Here is a 17705-nt window from a genome sequence, read left to right as displayed (position 1 = left end):
TCATGACATAGTATAACTGATTAAAATGTTATGCAGACTTTTTTCCAAACAATTGCAGAACATGACGGCCTTTGCTGTTCATCCCTTAGTGTGTATTTTATAATGGTCCATTTAAACATTGTTTGTTGTCAGACTTCTGCTTCTTTGACATACACATGTGTTTTTATCATAAGCTAAGGGTGTATTTTGGGGGGAATTGGCCTATAGATTGTTTGTTTTTATTTCCTTACCTAGAGCCAGAAATAAAGGTATATTGAAAGTTACAGCCTGAATCCCTTTGCATGCTATAAACTGCAGACAGGGAAAGACCTGGGCCTTATGAGGCTAATGTCATTTTAGCAGCTGCTGTTTGCCTGTGCCAAATCTTCCTTCTGTCGGTGAGCTCTTTCTCATAAGTCTGAAGAAGAGTGTTTGGGGCCTCAAACCTATAGAAAAATGGGTTTCAGATTTCTTTTAGGAGTTTTGTATTGCTCTTTGTAGTTATGTAAATATTACTGAAGATGCAATGGTAAGTGAATCATTTGTGCTCATCCATGACGGAAATGTTTTTCTGAAACTTTCTTTTTTTAGAATGTCTAGCTGTGAGGGTGCTTGTTGTATTAAAAACACATCTTAAGCAGACAGGGAATGTTTCTAACAGTATTGAGCAGACTTTTATTTGTCTGAAACTGCTGGTTTATTATTGTCCTTGTGGTGAAGAAAGACTCAGAAGTGTTTGGCCAGATGTAATTTTACAGTTAAAATTATTTAGACAAATACTGCCTCAGTTCTGGTACAAATGGATTATGTGGATTTAGGACTCCTTTGTTGGTTTGTTTCGATTTTCATATGTCAATAAATATCTTGCTGTTGGGAAAGTGGTGTTTATGGTGGATTAGTGCCAATGGAGTGTGCAGAGTAGTATCTGGTCAACTATACTTATTAACACTGAATAAAATATACATTAGAGCCTCTAAGCAGCCGTGCATTTAAAAGACAAAAAGCTGATTTTATCACATTTTGTATTCACTTCCAGTATTATGAATACTTCCTTTTCTGTATACTGTATTATACCAAAAGGTAAAATATCAGTACCTTGTAATCTAATCATTTACTATGGTAAAGGAAGAAAAAGAGAAACACAGCTGACCGCTCAATAGTCCGATCATAAAAATGAAACAAAGCTGCAACCTTTTAATTCTCTTTTTAAGAGTTAAAAAATATTTTGTTTTACATGGCTCACTATAAAAATGTAATTTCTGGAACATGGATATGTTACTGCCTAAACACATGCAGATGGTTTTTGTCTAAAGTAGAAAGAAATTCCATAAGGACGGTCTCTTGAGGATTCCATGCAGGAACTGTCTACAGACCATTTCTCATCACCACCTATGTGTTTTGTAAGGTTTTTAAATGCAACCTGCTGTTATTATGAAAAGTAATTTTAAATGTAAAATACTGTAAAAATGGAAAATAAGCAATTATTAAATATTTTATTTTTTTAGCTGCTTAAGACATTTATCAAGGAGATGAATATTCATAAATCCAAAATGACAGCTTTGCTTCGTTGTTTCATAAAGAATACCGTAACAACTTTACACTGTTTCTAGCTTGGCTGCTGTTCCTCTTAGACTGTTGTGAAAGATAAGGAAACTTTGGAGTTTCCTAAATGAGCCCTGGAAGGCCCCTTTCATCGGATTCGCAGGCCCAGCACTGACTCTTCTGTAGTATGGCTAGTAGCGGGGAGGCGACTTGCTGGCCGAGGTCTCCAGGACTCTGAGTGTGTCTGGCTTGTCTGACTTCATTTATACAAACTGACTGTTGCTGTACAATTAGCTGATGGACAGATATTGTTGATTTTCATTTATGTTAATTCATTTCCAGTTTGTTTTTGAAGTATTTGAACATATCTGTTTCCTTATATTTAGTGAGTGGTATTTATTCTTGTATTTTGTCTTGAGAGTTGTTGTGGTGCTCTTTGCCTGCACTTGGTGAGGCTCACTATGCAAGAACGATGTAGTTTGTACTATTGTGTTTTATTTCTGTGGTGGTGGAATGACAGATTGACTGTCAAGCTCTATGAAGAGGATTACTTGTCTTGTGTTCAGTTTTGTATTTACCCCATTTTTGATACCCATTGCACACCCAACCTATTTGGAAGGGTCTCTCTCTCTCTCTCTCTCATTTACCTTTCCCAAGATTTCTTCCATACAGTTACCCGAAAGACTTGTTATGTACAGGGCTAGAATAGGCGTTATGCCACACTGTCCTGTGTGTTTCTTATAAACATGGTTTAAAGGGCAGTATGGATCATTATAATCTTCCTTTATTTATCGAAGAGCCACTGGTTGAGCTTGTTGGTAACAGTATGGCTATTTGGGTATATTGAGGAACTTATTGCAAAAATGTTTAAAAACATGATTTGTTATAGCAGCTAAGCAAACTGAGAAGAAAGGTGACTAATTCTAGGGAGTGCCAGTTCACAGGTTGAAATAGATCAACTGTAACCTGACCCAAGGCAAAATTTCTTAATTGAAAAACCAGAGCTTGGATTCTATATGTTGTCCAGGAATATAAATGACACTATAGAAACAAATGGAGCTCAAAAGTGCAGTGGCAGTGAGTAGAAACTGCCAGCTTAATTTACTTTTAATCACATTGGAATGCAGGTGTGAAACTAGATGCAGATGTAGTGCCTGTGTGGCAACAGGGGTTCGCTAGCACATAGCGAACATCTTTAGAATGAGACATGACTGGCACAGGGAATGTCGGCAAATCCTACTCAGACATGCTCATGAACCTGTAAAATAAGGTTTGTTTGAGGTTTTTTTTTTGTTTTTTGTTTTATATAAAAAGTAATTGACAATAAGTCAAGCATTTGAATAAATGAAATATATAGAAAGTGTGGTAATTAAGAGATTTGAGCAATTAATGTTGCAACATGTTTAAGGTCATATATGAAAATGTCAAAATGTCTTGCCTGTTGGGTTGGTTACTGTGGCTTGAAGAAGATGATGTGGGATGCATTTTCCTGATATGGTGTATGTCTGCTAATTTCCCTAAAGTATAAGGCAAATTTTAAAAAATAAATACAAAACAAATCTAATTATGCCCATCCTTTGGTGTAGCATTTCAACTCTAGTGATAGGATTTAGTAAAAATATCTTCTCTATAGGGCGAACATAGTCAAAGTATTTGTAGAGAACATGACATCAATATATTCCATATGCTGTGGCCATCTTATTTGCCTGAACTCGTTCATGTCACCTATGGAAGATTATGTCAGGACACTTATTTTGATCATGACCACTTGATCAATATATCAAGCGATGGCATTGCATTTATCCTGTACAGTTTAGATGGCACTTTTAGAATCTCTGTCAAGGCCTGATTTTTAGTTGATCTGGTGGCTTGTGGTTTTCTAGCACTGTTAAGACAGTTTCTATAGGTTGTGCTTTTATGTTGTCAGGTTTCTGTCTTTAAATGAATATGTTTGTGGGTATACTTAGTAATATAAAATGGGTGACACCAACCTGGCATCCATGTAAGTTGAGGCAATTCTTCAAGAGTACAAGATAAATGAAATAATGAAAAGATCAATGGCTTGATTGTTGTTTAAGTGCTGTTCTTGAGGGCAAGATCTATCCTCTTAGAGAGCAGGGTCCAGAATGAATGCATCCTCTGGTTTTCTCTCTTCTTAAATAGGGGAAGGATCAGAAGGGGCATGATATCGTAGTTTGAGGGATTTTTTCCCTCCACTTTAGTGGACCAAAGGCAAAGTTTGTTATCGGCTGTGTCACACTGTTCTCATTCTATTATTCTCGTCTGATCCAAGCCAGAGAAGCACCACTCAGACTTGCATGTATGATAACCTAATGGACACAGACACAAACAAACTGTGCATAAATACTTTGTAGTATATTTATTATCTATGTGACCTGGGGTTAGACTAGGGTCACTTCGCGTGTTATAAGAGTTGACTTCTGTAAGGGTTACCGTCTGTAAACATTTTTGCTCCAATGTCTCTTTTTGAGGGGGCAACCGGCCATCCTAGGTGAATTTGAAAAATGGCTATTAACCTGGCTAGGAATGTGGTATACAGGATATACTGTACATATAGTACTTTGTGTATGCAACCTGCAGTACGCTGTATGTTATGAATATCTGTGTATTAAGCTTGTATATGTTTACTTGATGTATTATAATGTGCTATATTCATGAGTGTCTATATCTAATATATAAAGCAGAATGTGTTTTTATATGTTTGTTTGTCCAGCATACAGATCCACTCTGTTAAACCTATCTCTGTCAAATTTTGTACATTTTCCCCGTTGTATACAGGAAGACCATAGGCCGTGCATGGCTCTGAAATTTGACCGCACTATTACTATGTTAAGGAAATACCCCAAGAAACCATTATTGGGACATGCTATAGGTATGCAAAATTGCTCCCCTTGATGGATTTAGTCAGTGAACATTTGGTTTAAGGGTGAAAATCTGGGTGACCCCAACTGCACATTATTGTACTCTGGGTGGTGCCATGTAGCTGTGTTAGAATGTAATAAAATATATTTATGGCTTTGTGCATGTATAGTCTGAGTGTGATGTTTATATGATATAGTAGATGTGTTTGTGTACAGTTATATATACAGTATATGATTTCTTTGGATCTAATCTTTTGGAAAATTTAACTCTTTGAGCTCAAAAACAGAGGAGGTACATATCTCATAATTGAGGTTAATTCTTGGCGCTATTTTGAGATTAGCTGGATAAACAAAGACTTAAAGTCTACTGATAGTAGAGATTTAATTTTACAACTGTGCACCGCATGTACTTTACAGCTATTGCACTGGAATGCTTAAATGAAACAGCTGGAGGCTATTCCTGGGTCACTGGACATTTTCTTCTGTGTCATGACACAAAAAGATTGCTAGATTTTGACAAAAGCAGACATTTGAATTGCCAGCTATTTATTTTTTTACCCTTATGTGGCTGGAAAGGTCCTTTGAAAAGGGGTGGTATATAAATATGGTAATTGTATTTTTTCATTTTGCTTTTTCACAAGGACAGTGTGCAGTAAAGCTTGATCCTGTTTTAAACCTGCTGAACTGTGATGCTTAAATACAAGTTGTATGTGTTTTTCTTTTCTTATTTCAATTGCATATTATTCTTAACTGTTCAGTTTGATTTCAAGTATAATAAAGGGTTGTTAGTCTTTGCGTGAATTGGTTTTTAGAGTGTATTCAATTGCTTATTTCTACAACCAGGTACTTGCTAGAACATTTTAAAGTACTTCATTCAGAAACATTTTCATTCATTTCATTTTTGACCTCAGTTAGGCTAGTGTGTTTTATACTCTATGTAACTACTACTATGTAAAATACTCTGGCCAAAAGTGATCCTTTTTATTTATCACATGTGGTTGATGGCCAAGAAAAATTTTTAGTCTCGCTTTCGGCAATCAAACAGAAAACAATGGGCATGAAAAAAATGTTTTATGTAATACACATGTCCATTATCCAGTTGTATGCTCAAAATGTGCAAAGTGCATCCATTTTTTTGTGAAAATATTAAGTTACTTCTGGGGAAAAAAAACATATGTTGTAAACAGGAAAACATATTTTGTCTTCAATTCAAAATCACAATATTATTTAAAAGTACCTTTTTAAGGGAAATGCATTTATCAAAAAATGTATTTATTTTAAGCGTTATGAGCATAGAACTGGTTAACGGACATGTGGAATACAAGCAACATCATAACTTTTTTCCATTGCTTTTTTCCATTGTTCGCCACGGAGTTTATTATGTCAAACTTTTTACTCATTCTGCATAAAAACATAAGATTCATTTTTCTAAGACATCACTACAAGCTTTGTGGGGCAAGACACATCTAAAAAAACTTGGACGTGAGTGTCAGTAAGCTTTGCGCCTTAGGAACCAAGTTACTCAAACTTTTCTGCAACATTTTACAAATTATTTACTGCTCTGATGCTGATCTTTCTAATCTTGAAATAGGTCATTACAATATCGATTAATGAGAAGAATTCATAATTAATTGCAGAATTACAGTATTGAAGGTTCCCCTAGAGTGCCTCTTTCTCTTGAGCGATTTAGCTCAAAAACTAATCAGCACATCGTCACATCATAACAGGCTTACGTTTCGAGTTTGGTATATTTTCAGTCCAGCCATTTTAGCTCTAGACCAGCGGTGTTCTACTGTGTTTCCTAGTGGGCAACAGAGGCTGCAGGTTTTTATTCTAACCATCTTCTTAATTAGTGAGCTGTTTTTGCTGCTGATTAACTTGTTTTGCCTTAGTGTTAATTGACGTGATTCAGACCCCTTACTTGTTTCTTTTTCCTTAATGTGCAGCCAAACAATAATGAAACACAAAACAAGCCACCACATGACCAGCTAACCCAAAAATAAAGAAAGGCGAAGGTCTTGGTCATGTTGGCCTGCTCAGGTCACCAAAACATCATGACGGTGGTCTTAGAAAAAAACAGAACATCGACAGTTTGCTGTGATAGAATGAGAGCAGCAACAAATCATGATATTGAATAATGGCTTTAATTGACAGCAAGAATTGGCTTCTCATTAAGAAACTGGTTGGAGTGAAATTGGCTGGAGTTTGACATTCCAATTTAGCTGGTCATCTGTCGGCTCGTTTCACATCTCATTTCTGTTTGGCTGTCATTTAATGAAGAAACTAATCAATTCTGAGCACTGAATCCTTAACAGGGTTATGAAAATGAAGGGAAAGGGAGTTAATTAGCAGTGAAAACTGGTCACTAATTAGGAAAAAGGTTAGAATGAAAACATGCAGCCACTGTGGCCTACCAGGATTGGAGTTGGACACCCCTGCTATAGAGCGTCCTCAAGAAACTGTGATATGCACACACACACACCATCAAGATGTCGATGTTCTCGGTATCAGGGGACCCAAAAATGTCGAAAAACGGAGATCAAAATTTTTGATGAATCTAAGGCTTTCGCTCCTCCCCCAGAGACATGAATAGGTTATGGTGGGGGAGCAAAAAGTATACTTTTTGAGTGGAGTATTACTTTAAAGGAAAAATGTGTCTAATAATGTATTGGTGCATTTATTGTGTGTATTGAGTGGTGCTTCTTTCTTTCTTTCTTTCTTTCTTTCTTTCTTTCTTTCTTTCTTTCTTTCTTTCTTTCTTTCTTTCTTTCTTTCTTTCTTTCTTTCTTTCTTTCTTTCTTTCTTTCTTTCTAAATACATACATCTTGTTGTTTCTTTGATTGCCAAGTATAAATCAGTATGAATGTACGCATGAATGCGTCCTGTGATGCCCTGGTGAAATTTTAAGTTCCATCTCTGTTTGTGTTGCTCTAGGGTAGAACTCCACTACGCCCGGCAACACCATGTAGTTGATCGAGCAGTTCAGAAAATGGGTAGATGGGTTCAAATCCCAAACAGTTTACAGATGAACTATATTTTCTCATATGCTGTACTTAAGTAATGTACATTTACTTTCTTTGTTTCATGCAGTTTTCAAGTTCACCTCTTTTATCCAGATAGCTCACCTGTTTCCTAAAATCTGCAGCATTTGCTGGTCCTGGGTACTCTGTGAATAAATCCTTTTTTCATCTTCTAAACTAAAAATATTTAGTAGTATTGTTAGATAAGCAGGACATATCATATTTCGGAATGAGCAAATCTGAGTGAGGATTCATTACACCAATCAATGTATTCAACCCACTTAGGCTGATATTGGTTACTCACACTGAGCCAGTTTTAAATTCCTTAATTAATCTAACAAACACATCTTTAGGTCATGAAGGAAAATTAAAAGTTTTCCTGGAAAGTGCCTAGTCAGGATACAAACCCAGAAATCTGGAGGTGGGAGGCAATCTTTGTGCTACCATTCACCAAGAATTCATTATATTAATTTAGACTTTCAGTTAAAGGAATGGTGTTCGACTTTGGCTTCTAACTGACAAGTGTCTAAACAACTTTTGGTTGTAATGAAATCCTGCAGTCACTGTAGCCACCCAAGGAACAAAGAGTATGATGCCACTGTCTTTTTCATTAATCAGTGTGGTCTCTTATTTTCTTGTTATCCAAAAAAAGGGCATTCAAAGGCTGGCCTTATCTTTTAAACTATAGACGTCTATAAATAGTAAATAATTTTGTTATTAAATATTTATCTGTGTTGTATTCTATACAATTGTTGACCAAAGGTAGTCAGCATGTTTAATATGCTGCTACCTGATTTTGCTTATCATGTTCGGGAATGCATGAAAGGTGTACTCTACTTCAAATGAACAAATGACAAATAAATATTCACATTACTGTTTGAAAGGACTGTACCATTGACACTAAACTGGACTTTTTTTTTTTTTTTTTTTGCTGGGCTAACACTTACTTTATGTACAAATGAACCACTTAGAACAAGCCAAAATTCTGTTAAAGGTTACATGGATTTTTTTAATCTGATTGGCAAAGTTTAAATGGGACATAAATAAAATAAAAACAATGCATATTGTTGTTTTAAAGAAAATAATGATACAGCATTTAGCTACTTCTACGCATATGTCTAGCCATAACAAAATAAAATTTGTATGCCAAACATTTCCTGTATTATTGTAAGTCACTTTCACCATGTATCCTTACTTAATTGCTGATCTTATCATATGCCAACAGCATTTTTTTCCGGCCTTGAGCTTAATGTTTAACTATATCTGGCAGTTTCTCCAAGGCTGCAGTAAATTGATCAAACCTGCCACCCAGGATCATGTAGCTTTCAAGTGCAGGAAACTGATAAGACAGATTCCTTTTTTAAATGAGCAACACTTTGCTCGCCTGCATTTTTCAATCAGCAGCGTAATTGTATAAGAAAGGAGTGATTTGCCAAGGATAACAGAGCAGAAATATATGTGTGTATAAATATATATGAATATAAGTCAAGTAGAGGATATCATACATAGCCAGAATTAATTAAGCTATAGACATCACATTTATTCAATGTAAGTATAAAAATCTACATCTACTCTCTTGTCACTAATGTTTTTTTTTTTTTTTTTTAAAAAGCTGAAATGCAATACATATTGAATGTCTGTACTGTATATATAAATTAATTTAATGCATATCATCATTTGATTATTTCTTTTATATGCACTACATGTACATGATTGCTTGCATAAAATCAAAATGTGTTTGTCCACTGTTTGACCATCCTACCATCACTCCCCAATTGTTTGCATGTTTTTCCCAGTGAGTTTGTTCATTTTAATGAGTTGTAAAAGATCTGATCAAGTTCTTCTTTCATCAGAGAAGATCAAAATTGAGATTCATGTCTTAAAATTTTAATTTACATTGCAAAAAAACATGTTTTACTGCCTTGGGTAGAGCTTCCTGGGTGATTAATCTTAGCAAAGATATAAACATTTAGAATGAGCTGTTTCTGAAATAATTGCTCTAAATGCATAAGCCTTCATACAACAATAACTTCAGAAATAATTTGCCTATCTTCTTTAAACAAGTTGCATAATATTTGACTAGTTACAGGCTCTGTGTTAATTGTTGTTGGAACATAAGAAATTTGACAAACTAGAGGAGACCATTCAGTTCATCAAGCCCATTTGTTTAACTGTCAGCTAAGCTGTCTCAATGTCTCATCCAGATTTTCCTTAAAGTTTGTCAAGGTTTGTGCCTCAACTCGATGTCTCTGTAGTTTGTTCCGAATCCCACAACTCTTTGCATAAAGAAGTGCTTCCTGGCTTCAGTGTTAAATGCACTTTCCCTAAATTTCCACTGATGTCCTTGAGTATGTGATTTACCTTTAAGCCGAAAGAATATTAGTGAATCTACATTATCAACGCCTTTGAGGATTTGAAATACTTGGATTAGGTCTCCACGCAGTCTCCTCTGCTCAAGACTAAACAGGTTGAATTCTCTGTGTCTGTCACAGTAGGACATATCCTTATGTGCTGGGATGCTCCTGGTTGTTCTCATTTACATAGCTTCAAGTGCTGCTATGTCTTTGTTGTATTGTGGTAACATGAACTGCACAAAATACTCTAGATGTTGTCTTAATATAGTCGAAGAAAATGTTGCTTCAGCATATACCCATATATCCTTTTCAGAGGTTACTTCCTCTATGACCGTGTCTCTCATCCTGTATTTAAAATGTATCTTCTTTTTGCCCAAGTGCAGCACTTTGCACTTTTCTGCATTAAACTTTATTTTCCAGGTGTTCATTCATTTCTGAAGCTTGTTCAGGTCATTTTGAATTTCTTTTGCAGCCTTCTCAGTGTCTGCTATCCCTCCAATTTTAGTGTCCTCTCTGAATTTGACAGGTTTACTAAATATACCAGAATCAATGTCATCAGTATAAATTAGGAAAAATAATTGTCCAAGGACATACCCCTGAAGAACTCCACAGATTACCTGACTCCATGTGGTGCATTCTCCTCTTATCTACATGTCTCCTGCTGGTTAACCAACTAGAGGTCCCGTTTTGTAGGTTACCTCTGATACCTACAGCTTCTAGTTTCAGAATTAATCTTTAGTGTGGGACTGAAACAAATGCTTTTTGAAAGTCCAGGTAAATTATGTTGTATGCTTTGTTTTTGTCAGCTATTCTGGTTGCTTCTTCAAAAAATCTAAAGTATTGGCTTGGCAGGACTTTCCTCTCATAAATCCATGCTGGCTGCTATTTAGAATATTATTTTTGTTTAGGTAATTTTCTATTTTATTTATTATAGTGTACATAAGTTTGCATGGCACAGAAGCAAGACTATAATTGGTTTATAATTACTAGGGATCCATTTTGTCTCCCTTCTTGAAGACTGGAGTCACATTTGTAACTTTTCACTCCTCGAGTACTTCTCTTTTCTGAAATATGCCTAATAAGTGTTTATAGATGACATCTTTCATTTCTTTCAATACAGTTGGTAACATCCCATCAGGTTCAGGGGTTTCATTGGTCTTCAATTTACTGTGGACTTGAAATGTAGTTTTTGCACAAATAGGTTTTGAAATGCGTAATCTATTTAAATTTACATGCACACACACAAGGAGCCCACACGTACACATACATTTGTTTGAGTGTCAGTGTGTTTGTTAGTGAAGATAGTTATCAGCTAGCTTGACATGAACAGAGGCATTTTATATATATATATATATATATATATATATATATATATATATATATATATATAATAGATATATATATATATATATATATATATATATATAATAGATATATATAATAGATATATATACCGGTATATATAGGTTAGGTTTTGATCTAAAGCTCTAATTACCAAGGTAATTACAAGAAAAAGAAGAAAAAACACTTTTTTGCCCCACTTTTGTAATGAGGATGGTAATAATAATAATTCATTACATTTATATAGCGCTTTTCTCAGTACTCAAAGCGCTATCCACACAGGGAGGAACCGGGAAGCGAACCCACAATCTTCGACAGTCTCCTTACTGCAAAACAGCAGCACTACCACTGCGCCACCTGTGAGGATAAGTATTTTGTTTATGAAATGAGAGGCAGAATTACATACCTGTAAATTGTTTTAGGCTATGTGTTAAGGTAATCAACAGTTAAACATAAAACACACAAAAAGTCAGAGTGTATTGGAAATGAGAACAAACTTCAGGAGCCTCAACATATCAGACCTATTTTGATGTATGCTTTATTATAACATATATTTTCCACATTTGTGAGGTTTGTCCCAGAGAGTGTGCAGCTGATTTCTAATCATTCTTCGCCAGAATTTCCCTTGTAAATGTGTTAGTCAATCAATGTCAATGTCATTATTCATGCAGTTTGCATACTTTTTATATATATATATATATATATATATATATATATATATATAAAAATCAATTCTTGTCTATAAGCCGGACTCATGTATTAGCCGGAGACCAAAAATCATACGAATTTTTAAAATAAAATCGTATCATAGATAAGCCGGACTCATGGATAAGCCGAACGTACTATAACCTATAACTAATAGAAGGGAGGAAGGTCAGTGGTCTCACTCGCGCCCATTTAATTTCTTTAAGGGGGGAGAGAGTGTGAGATATTGCCGTCTCTCTCACTCCCCGCATGGCGCGGTTGGAGCGGCCGGAGCGCGTTCTTTCTGCTCTGGGCGTCGCCGAGTCAACACGAGCGCGTAGCGGTCATTTAAATTGTGATTTTATATGTAAGCATATTTAAATATATATCGCGGATTTTTTGCTGGTTCGCGGATTTCTGCGGACAATGGGTCTTTTAATTTCTGGTACTTGCTTCCTCAGTTGGTTTGCCCAGTTGATTTCATACAAGGGACGCTATTGGCAGATGGCTGAGAAGCTATCCAGCTTACTTTCTCTCTCTCTCTCTCTCTCTCTCTCTCTTGCGCTGACGTAGGGGGGTGTGAGCAGGGGGGCTGTGTGCAGCTGCTTCCTGAAAGAAATGCTGCACGGAGCTTCGCATACTTAAAAGCTCAAAGGGCACGTATTGATTTTTTTTATCTGTCTCTCTCTCTCTCTCTTCCTCTCTCTTCCTGCTCCTGACAGAGGGGGTGTGAGCTGCCGCCTTCAACAGCTTTGTACCGGCGGTGCTTCGCATACTTAAAAGCCAAAAAACCCTATTGATTTTTTTTTTGACTGCTTGCTTTGCACTCCTTTGAAAAGGAAGATATGTTTGCATTCTTTTAATTGTGAGACAGAACTGTCATCTCTGTCTTGTCATGGAGCACAGTTTAAACTTTTGAAAAAGAGACAAATGTTTGTTTGCAGTGTTTGAATAACGTTCCTGTCTCTCTACAACCTCCTGTGTTTCTGCGCAAATCTGTGACCCAAGCATGACAATATAAAAATAACCATATAAACATATGGTTTCTACTTCGCGGATATTCTTATTTCGCGGGTGGCTCTGGAACGCAACCCCCGCGATGGATGTATAAGCCGGACTTATGTATAAGCCGATATTCTATTTTTTCATTTTCACAACTTTTTTCCTTAGATAAGCCGCGGCTTATTGACAAGAACTTAGGGTATATATATAACCCTGATGACTTTATCGTCTGCACATTAAAGTTGTCCATTCTGCCTGCATCCAGAACTATGACAGATCTTTTCAGTTTCCTGTGGAAAAGTACACCCAAGCCTAACCCAGAGAGTCATAACTTCAGTGTCTTGTGTAATTGTCTAAAACAAGCAAAAATTAGAAAAGGATTCTCCATGTCAAGTGAAAATGGTATGTTTGCCACTGCTATTTATTTGCTTTAAATAATATGAATTGGATGTAATGACTATCAATGACATGTTCCATTTGTCCTTAGTGCTTCAACACTTTCATTTTTGTTACTGCCTTTATGTGTTTCTTGTTAAACTAACTGATTTTTTTTAATTTTATGCTTTAAAATGGAGTTGTCATAAGTATTTTTTTCCATGTCTTTTTTGTTCATCTGTTCAGTTTTCATTTCTTCTACTTGTCACAGATTTTATCTGAGCTGCAAACTTGAATCAATTTATTAATAGATCTGTTTAGGCAATGCTAATATTTTAAAACACTGTTTACATATAACTCGAAAATTTCATTTATTATACTTAAAATTACTTATATATACAACTTTTAGTAGGCAACACGTTTTCACTCTGCAACACCATAGTAGACAGGAATGTATTAAAATATTTCACTTAAGTTTATTTAATAGGAAACACAAATCAGCTTTTATTACTCAAGTGTGTGTGCTCTGGAGAAACTGTACAGTATGCTAAGTGAATAAAGGTGGAGTTTATGATACTATTAAGTACTAAGACCCATATCATGTCAGTTGTAATGTGAATTGTTGTGGTATGTGCCCTAGATCGGAGTGATGGTATCTTCTGACTCACCGTGTGGCTCTGACCAAGTAAATTAATTTACTTATGCTTTGCAATTGTAATATACTGTATCTTGTCATTTGTCTTGGATAATTTAATAATGCATCCAGCTTTTTTCCAAACATTGCTCATACTGAAAGTTTTTTTTTTAAATTTATTTTATCGTACATAATCAACAAGTACAGTGTTAATTGTACATGTTTATTATTGTTATTTCCAGGTGATATTCTAAAAACATGTTAAATGTAAAAAGTAAATTTATCCCTTACGAGTTTCCCTTGTAAGGTTCTTTAAAATAAAATGGATGACAAATAGGTTTTTGGTGGTGTTTTTAATATGTTCTTAAATTCTCAAATAATGTTTAAATGAACAGCTGTATAGAGAAATACCGTGGTCTACTGTATAGAGCATGCAAAATACACTTTTAGGCATCACAGCATTCATGTAAAACTGTACATGAGGAGTTTATTTATTGCACAGCTATATCTTACTTTCACATATTGCAATAAGTCTTTTCCATCTGATACACCAAGGAAGCAATTCATCTTTTTAAAAGACAGTGGTTTTCAAATGTTTTGTGGTCACATTCCACTTCATGGTTGTCTGGTTAGAAGCAGACATTTGTCCGTGATTAAACAAATGGGGATTTAAAAAATTAAGAAAAAAAAAACTACAAAGCTGGTCACCTTTTTTAAAGTACACAATATTGTCCATGTACTTTAAGGCATTTTTTTCATTTCTGGTTGTATGACAGGCTATTTTTGCCAGTTATTCTGAATGCATTCATTGTTTATTAGCTTTGCAGTTTTAGTTTCCTTGCTTGCTTTCATGTATTGTTGTGGATTTGTTATATTTGCTGTAAACTACTTCTGGTCCCACAAGGGGGTCTGAAAGCAAAGAATATGCTGTGGATACCTGCAGAGCTTGATCTTCTAATGAGAGGGTTGTGCTATAGAGTCCTCTATGTATATTATAAAAGCAGTAGTTTAATAGACATTTAAAAGGGGCTGGGGTCAGGCTCTTTCTCTTTAGACAATACTAGTCAATACTGCACCATAAACTTATGCAAAAGTTCATTTTGTCTACTGCTTTGTGCCTCTATTGTTTTAGCATTCCATCGGGGGCACAGACTCTACCACTGATGTCATGAATGGGATAGACACTTCAAAAATGCTGCTGGTGCTTGGAAATTTGGCCATGATGTCCCCCTTCTAGAACTCTAAATCAACAGTCTTTTAGATCTGCATTGCTTGTTAGAAATCATGAAATAGAAAACAAGTATTAGAAACAAGGGGATTGCCTGGCTCTCAGTCACATGATCTTTATCATATGTCTTTAGAAGGCATTTTAGCACCATAAAAATATGAATTGCTATGGGATCATTCGGTAAATAATCATTTGATTATAGAAGTTATAGAATTAATGAATGTTTGCCTAAATGAGGTGTGACTTTGTGTAGGTTACCTTAAGGAGTGATGAAGTATATGTCTGCTTCATCATGCAGCATTTCAAATAAGCAATTATTCAGCTATGATGACAAAATGTGTCATGTAAGAGAAAATGGGCAAACTTCAGGAGCAAGTTGACTTATCCCATATGCATGCTGGCCATATTGTGAAGTGCAATAATCTATTATTGTTAGTATTATTAATCTATTTAGCAGGTGTCTTTATCCAAGATAACTTATAAATCAAGTTATAATACATACTAGAATGATTAGATGGTGCAAGCATCAAAAGCAATAGAGAACAAGATACAAAAAAGAGTAGAAGTGAGTGGTACTAAAAGCACAGCATAATTGAATCTGCAAATATACTAAGACAAAAGTCAGTATCCTAAGCTTTGTCTTTTCAACTGCCGCTATCCTGTAGAAGAGAAAGAACGCAGGTCCAAAATATTTAACAAAAACTTGCCTTTTCAAAAGACACCTAGACATGAATAAATTGAATGCAGTTCAGATAGACAATAGGAGGTCATTCCAGTGCTATTGACCAATCATGTAGAAGTATTGTTCTGTCTTGGCACAGACAAAAGACATGAAATATGGAGGAGCAGGACCATTCAGAGAACAATATGTCAAGACAAGTTTTGTACAGTATCTTTGCAACAACAGGGAACCAGTCAAGAAACCAAAGCACAGGAATACTAGGAGTGAAATGAGCAACAGAGGACACTAGCAGTTGAAGGAAGCCCTGCCAAAAGAGAGTTGAAATAGTCCAGCTGAAAGAGAACCAGCGGCTGAACAAGTTGTGAGGAAGTGTCAAATCCAAAATATTATGAAGAAAGAAGTGACATGATTGAGTCATTGAGGAAATATATTCAGTGAATGAAAGTGAGTAATTTGGAGTCGCACTAAGATTCTAGACTGTGTCCAATTTTGAAAGGGGGGACATTTTCAAGTGCAACATATTAGAGGAAGGAGAATCAGAAGGCAAGCACAAGATATCTAACTTAAGTATAAGGTGATGAGCATTCATCCATGGTGAGGTGGCAGTGAGATAGCTGGAGATCTGGGCTGAAACCTGGCCGTTATAAGAGGGAAATGACAGGAGCATCTGTGCATCATCAGCACAGAGATAGTAGAAGAAGCCATTTGAAGACATAATATTGCCTAAGGAGTGAATGCAGAGAAGAGAGAGAAGCTGACCAAACACTGATCTTTGAGACACATCTGTGGAGATTTTATGTGGAGAAGACAATTAGACCAGGATAGACAAATGGATCATCCAGAAAGGTAGGATTTGAACAGTCCAAAGCAGAATGACCTGACTCAGAGTTTACCGAGGGAAGAGATAAAGAGCATTTGTGACGGAAAGCAGTGCAGCTTTAGTAGACAGATGCTGGTGGAATCCAAATGGAAGAGGATCTAGTAGATTGTTGTCGGAAAGAAAAGTGGAAAGTTGTTTGTGGACTATGCATTCTAGAGATTTGGATAGGAATGGCAGAAATGAGGCAGGATGGTAATACTCAATGGAAAATAGGTTTAAAGGGAGTTTCTTAAGAATAATGACAAGTAAGTTAATGACAGAGGTAGGAGAATAATGAAGAGCAGCAAAGTAAAATAATTTATTTTGATTACTTTACATCATGTTGTGTACTGGGTAGCTGTTTTAAAGAGCTTGGGGTTCATGCATTTTAGGAAGATCTCAGGATAACATTTAGAAATAGACTAATATATATATGATATGTACTAATAAGAAGGTTGGTATTTTGAAGGGCATCCCACCATAAACATTTCAGTATCCCCAAGGTTTTGGTGGATGGTAACTGCTCAACCTGCACATACAGGAATACATACCAGTGTACTTATGTGTAAGTCTGTGTATGCGTTTCTCTCTCTGTAAGTAGATTTGTGTGATTACAAATATAGGATTACTCTAAGAGCAGTGCCTAGCATTTTTGTAAGGAATTTGCATTGAGGGATGAAAAATACAAGACAATATTTCTGGGGACCTTGAGGGTAACCTCATTTAATGCTGAAAAAGCAAAAGAAAAAAAAGCACAGTTAAAACAACAGGACCTGTCACGTCCAGATGATTCCTTGTGATGTTTCTTTTGAGGGAACTCTGTCCAACTTCTGGTCTGATGGTGTCTTAAATAGGCAGTGAGGTGGAAAGGGCAGGACTTCAAGCCCAAGAATGGAAGGTATGTCATAGGCTTTCCTGCTGGTCAATGTATGGTCAAGTTAAAAACAGAGGAGTCAGCAACTGTCTTACCACCCTCAGGTTCTAACCTTCCAACCTTACCAAAGTCTTGAAGTCACTCCCTACACACAAGTTCCTGAGATGGGTTTCTGACTATCATATTCATTTAAGGCTGCAGTTTAAAATGAGCAGAAATGAAACGGAAGATGCCCCGTGATCTGATGTA

At 35.9% G+C, this 17705-nt stretch overlaps 1 protein-coding gene across 6 annotated transcripts in view; it reads left to right on the top strand.

Annotated features, from left to right (window-relative positions):
- Positions 1-17705, top strand: part of rai14 (retinoic acid induced 14) — a 182086-nt gene that overhangs the window by 63182 nt on the left and 101199 nt on the right. Inside the window, exon 1 of one of the 6 annotated variants that reach the window (XM_051929764.1) lies at positions 389-508. The exons of 4 other annotated variants lie outside the window; for them this stretch is intronic. In XM_051929764.1, the coding sequence (XP_051785724.1) occupies positions 506-508 (3 nt within the window). In that variant the 5' untranslated portion in view covers positions 389-505. Of the gene's footprint in view, positions 1-388; positions 509-13187; positions 13207-17705 lie in introns of those variants that run through there. One more of the 6 variants, XM_051929765.1, reaches the window with a different exon arrangement.

This window comes from Erpetoichthys calabaricus, chromosome 7, assembly GCF_900747795.2.
Source record: "Erpetoichthys calabaricus chromosome 7, fErpCal1.3, whole genome shotgun sequence".
NCBI lineage: Eukaryota > Metazoa > Chordata > Cladistia > Polypteriformes > Polypteridae > Erpetoichthys > Erpetoichthys calabaricus.
This window is presented reverse-complemented; position numbering and strand designations above follow the sequence as displayed.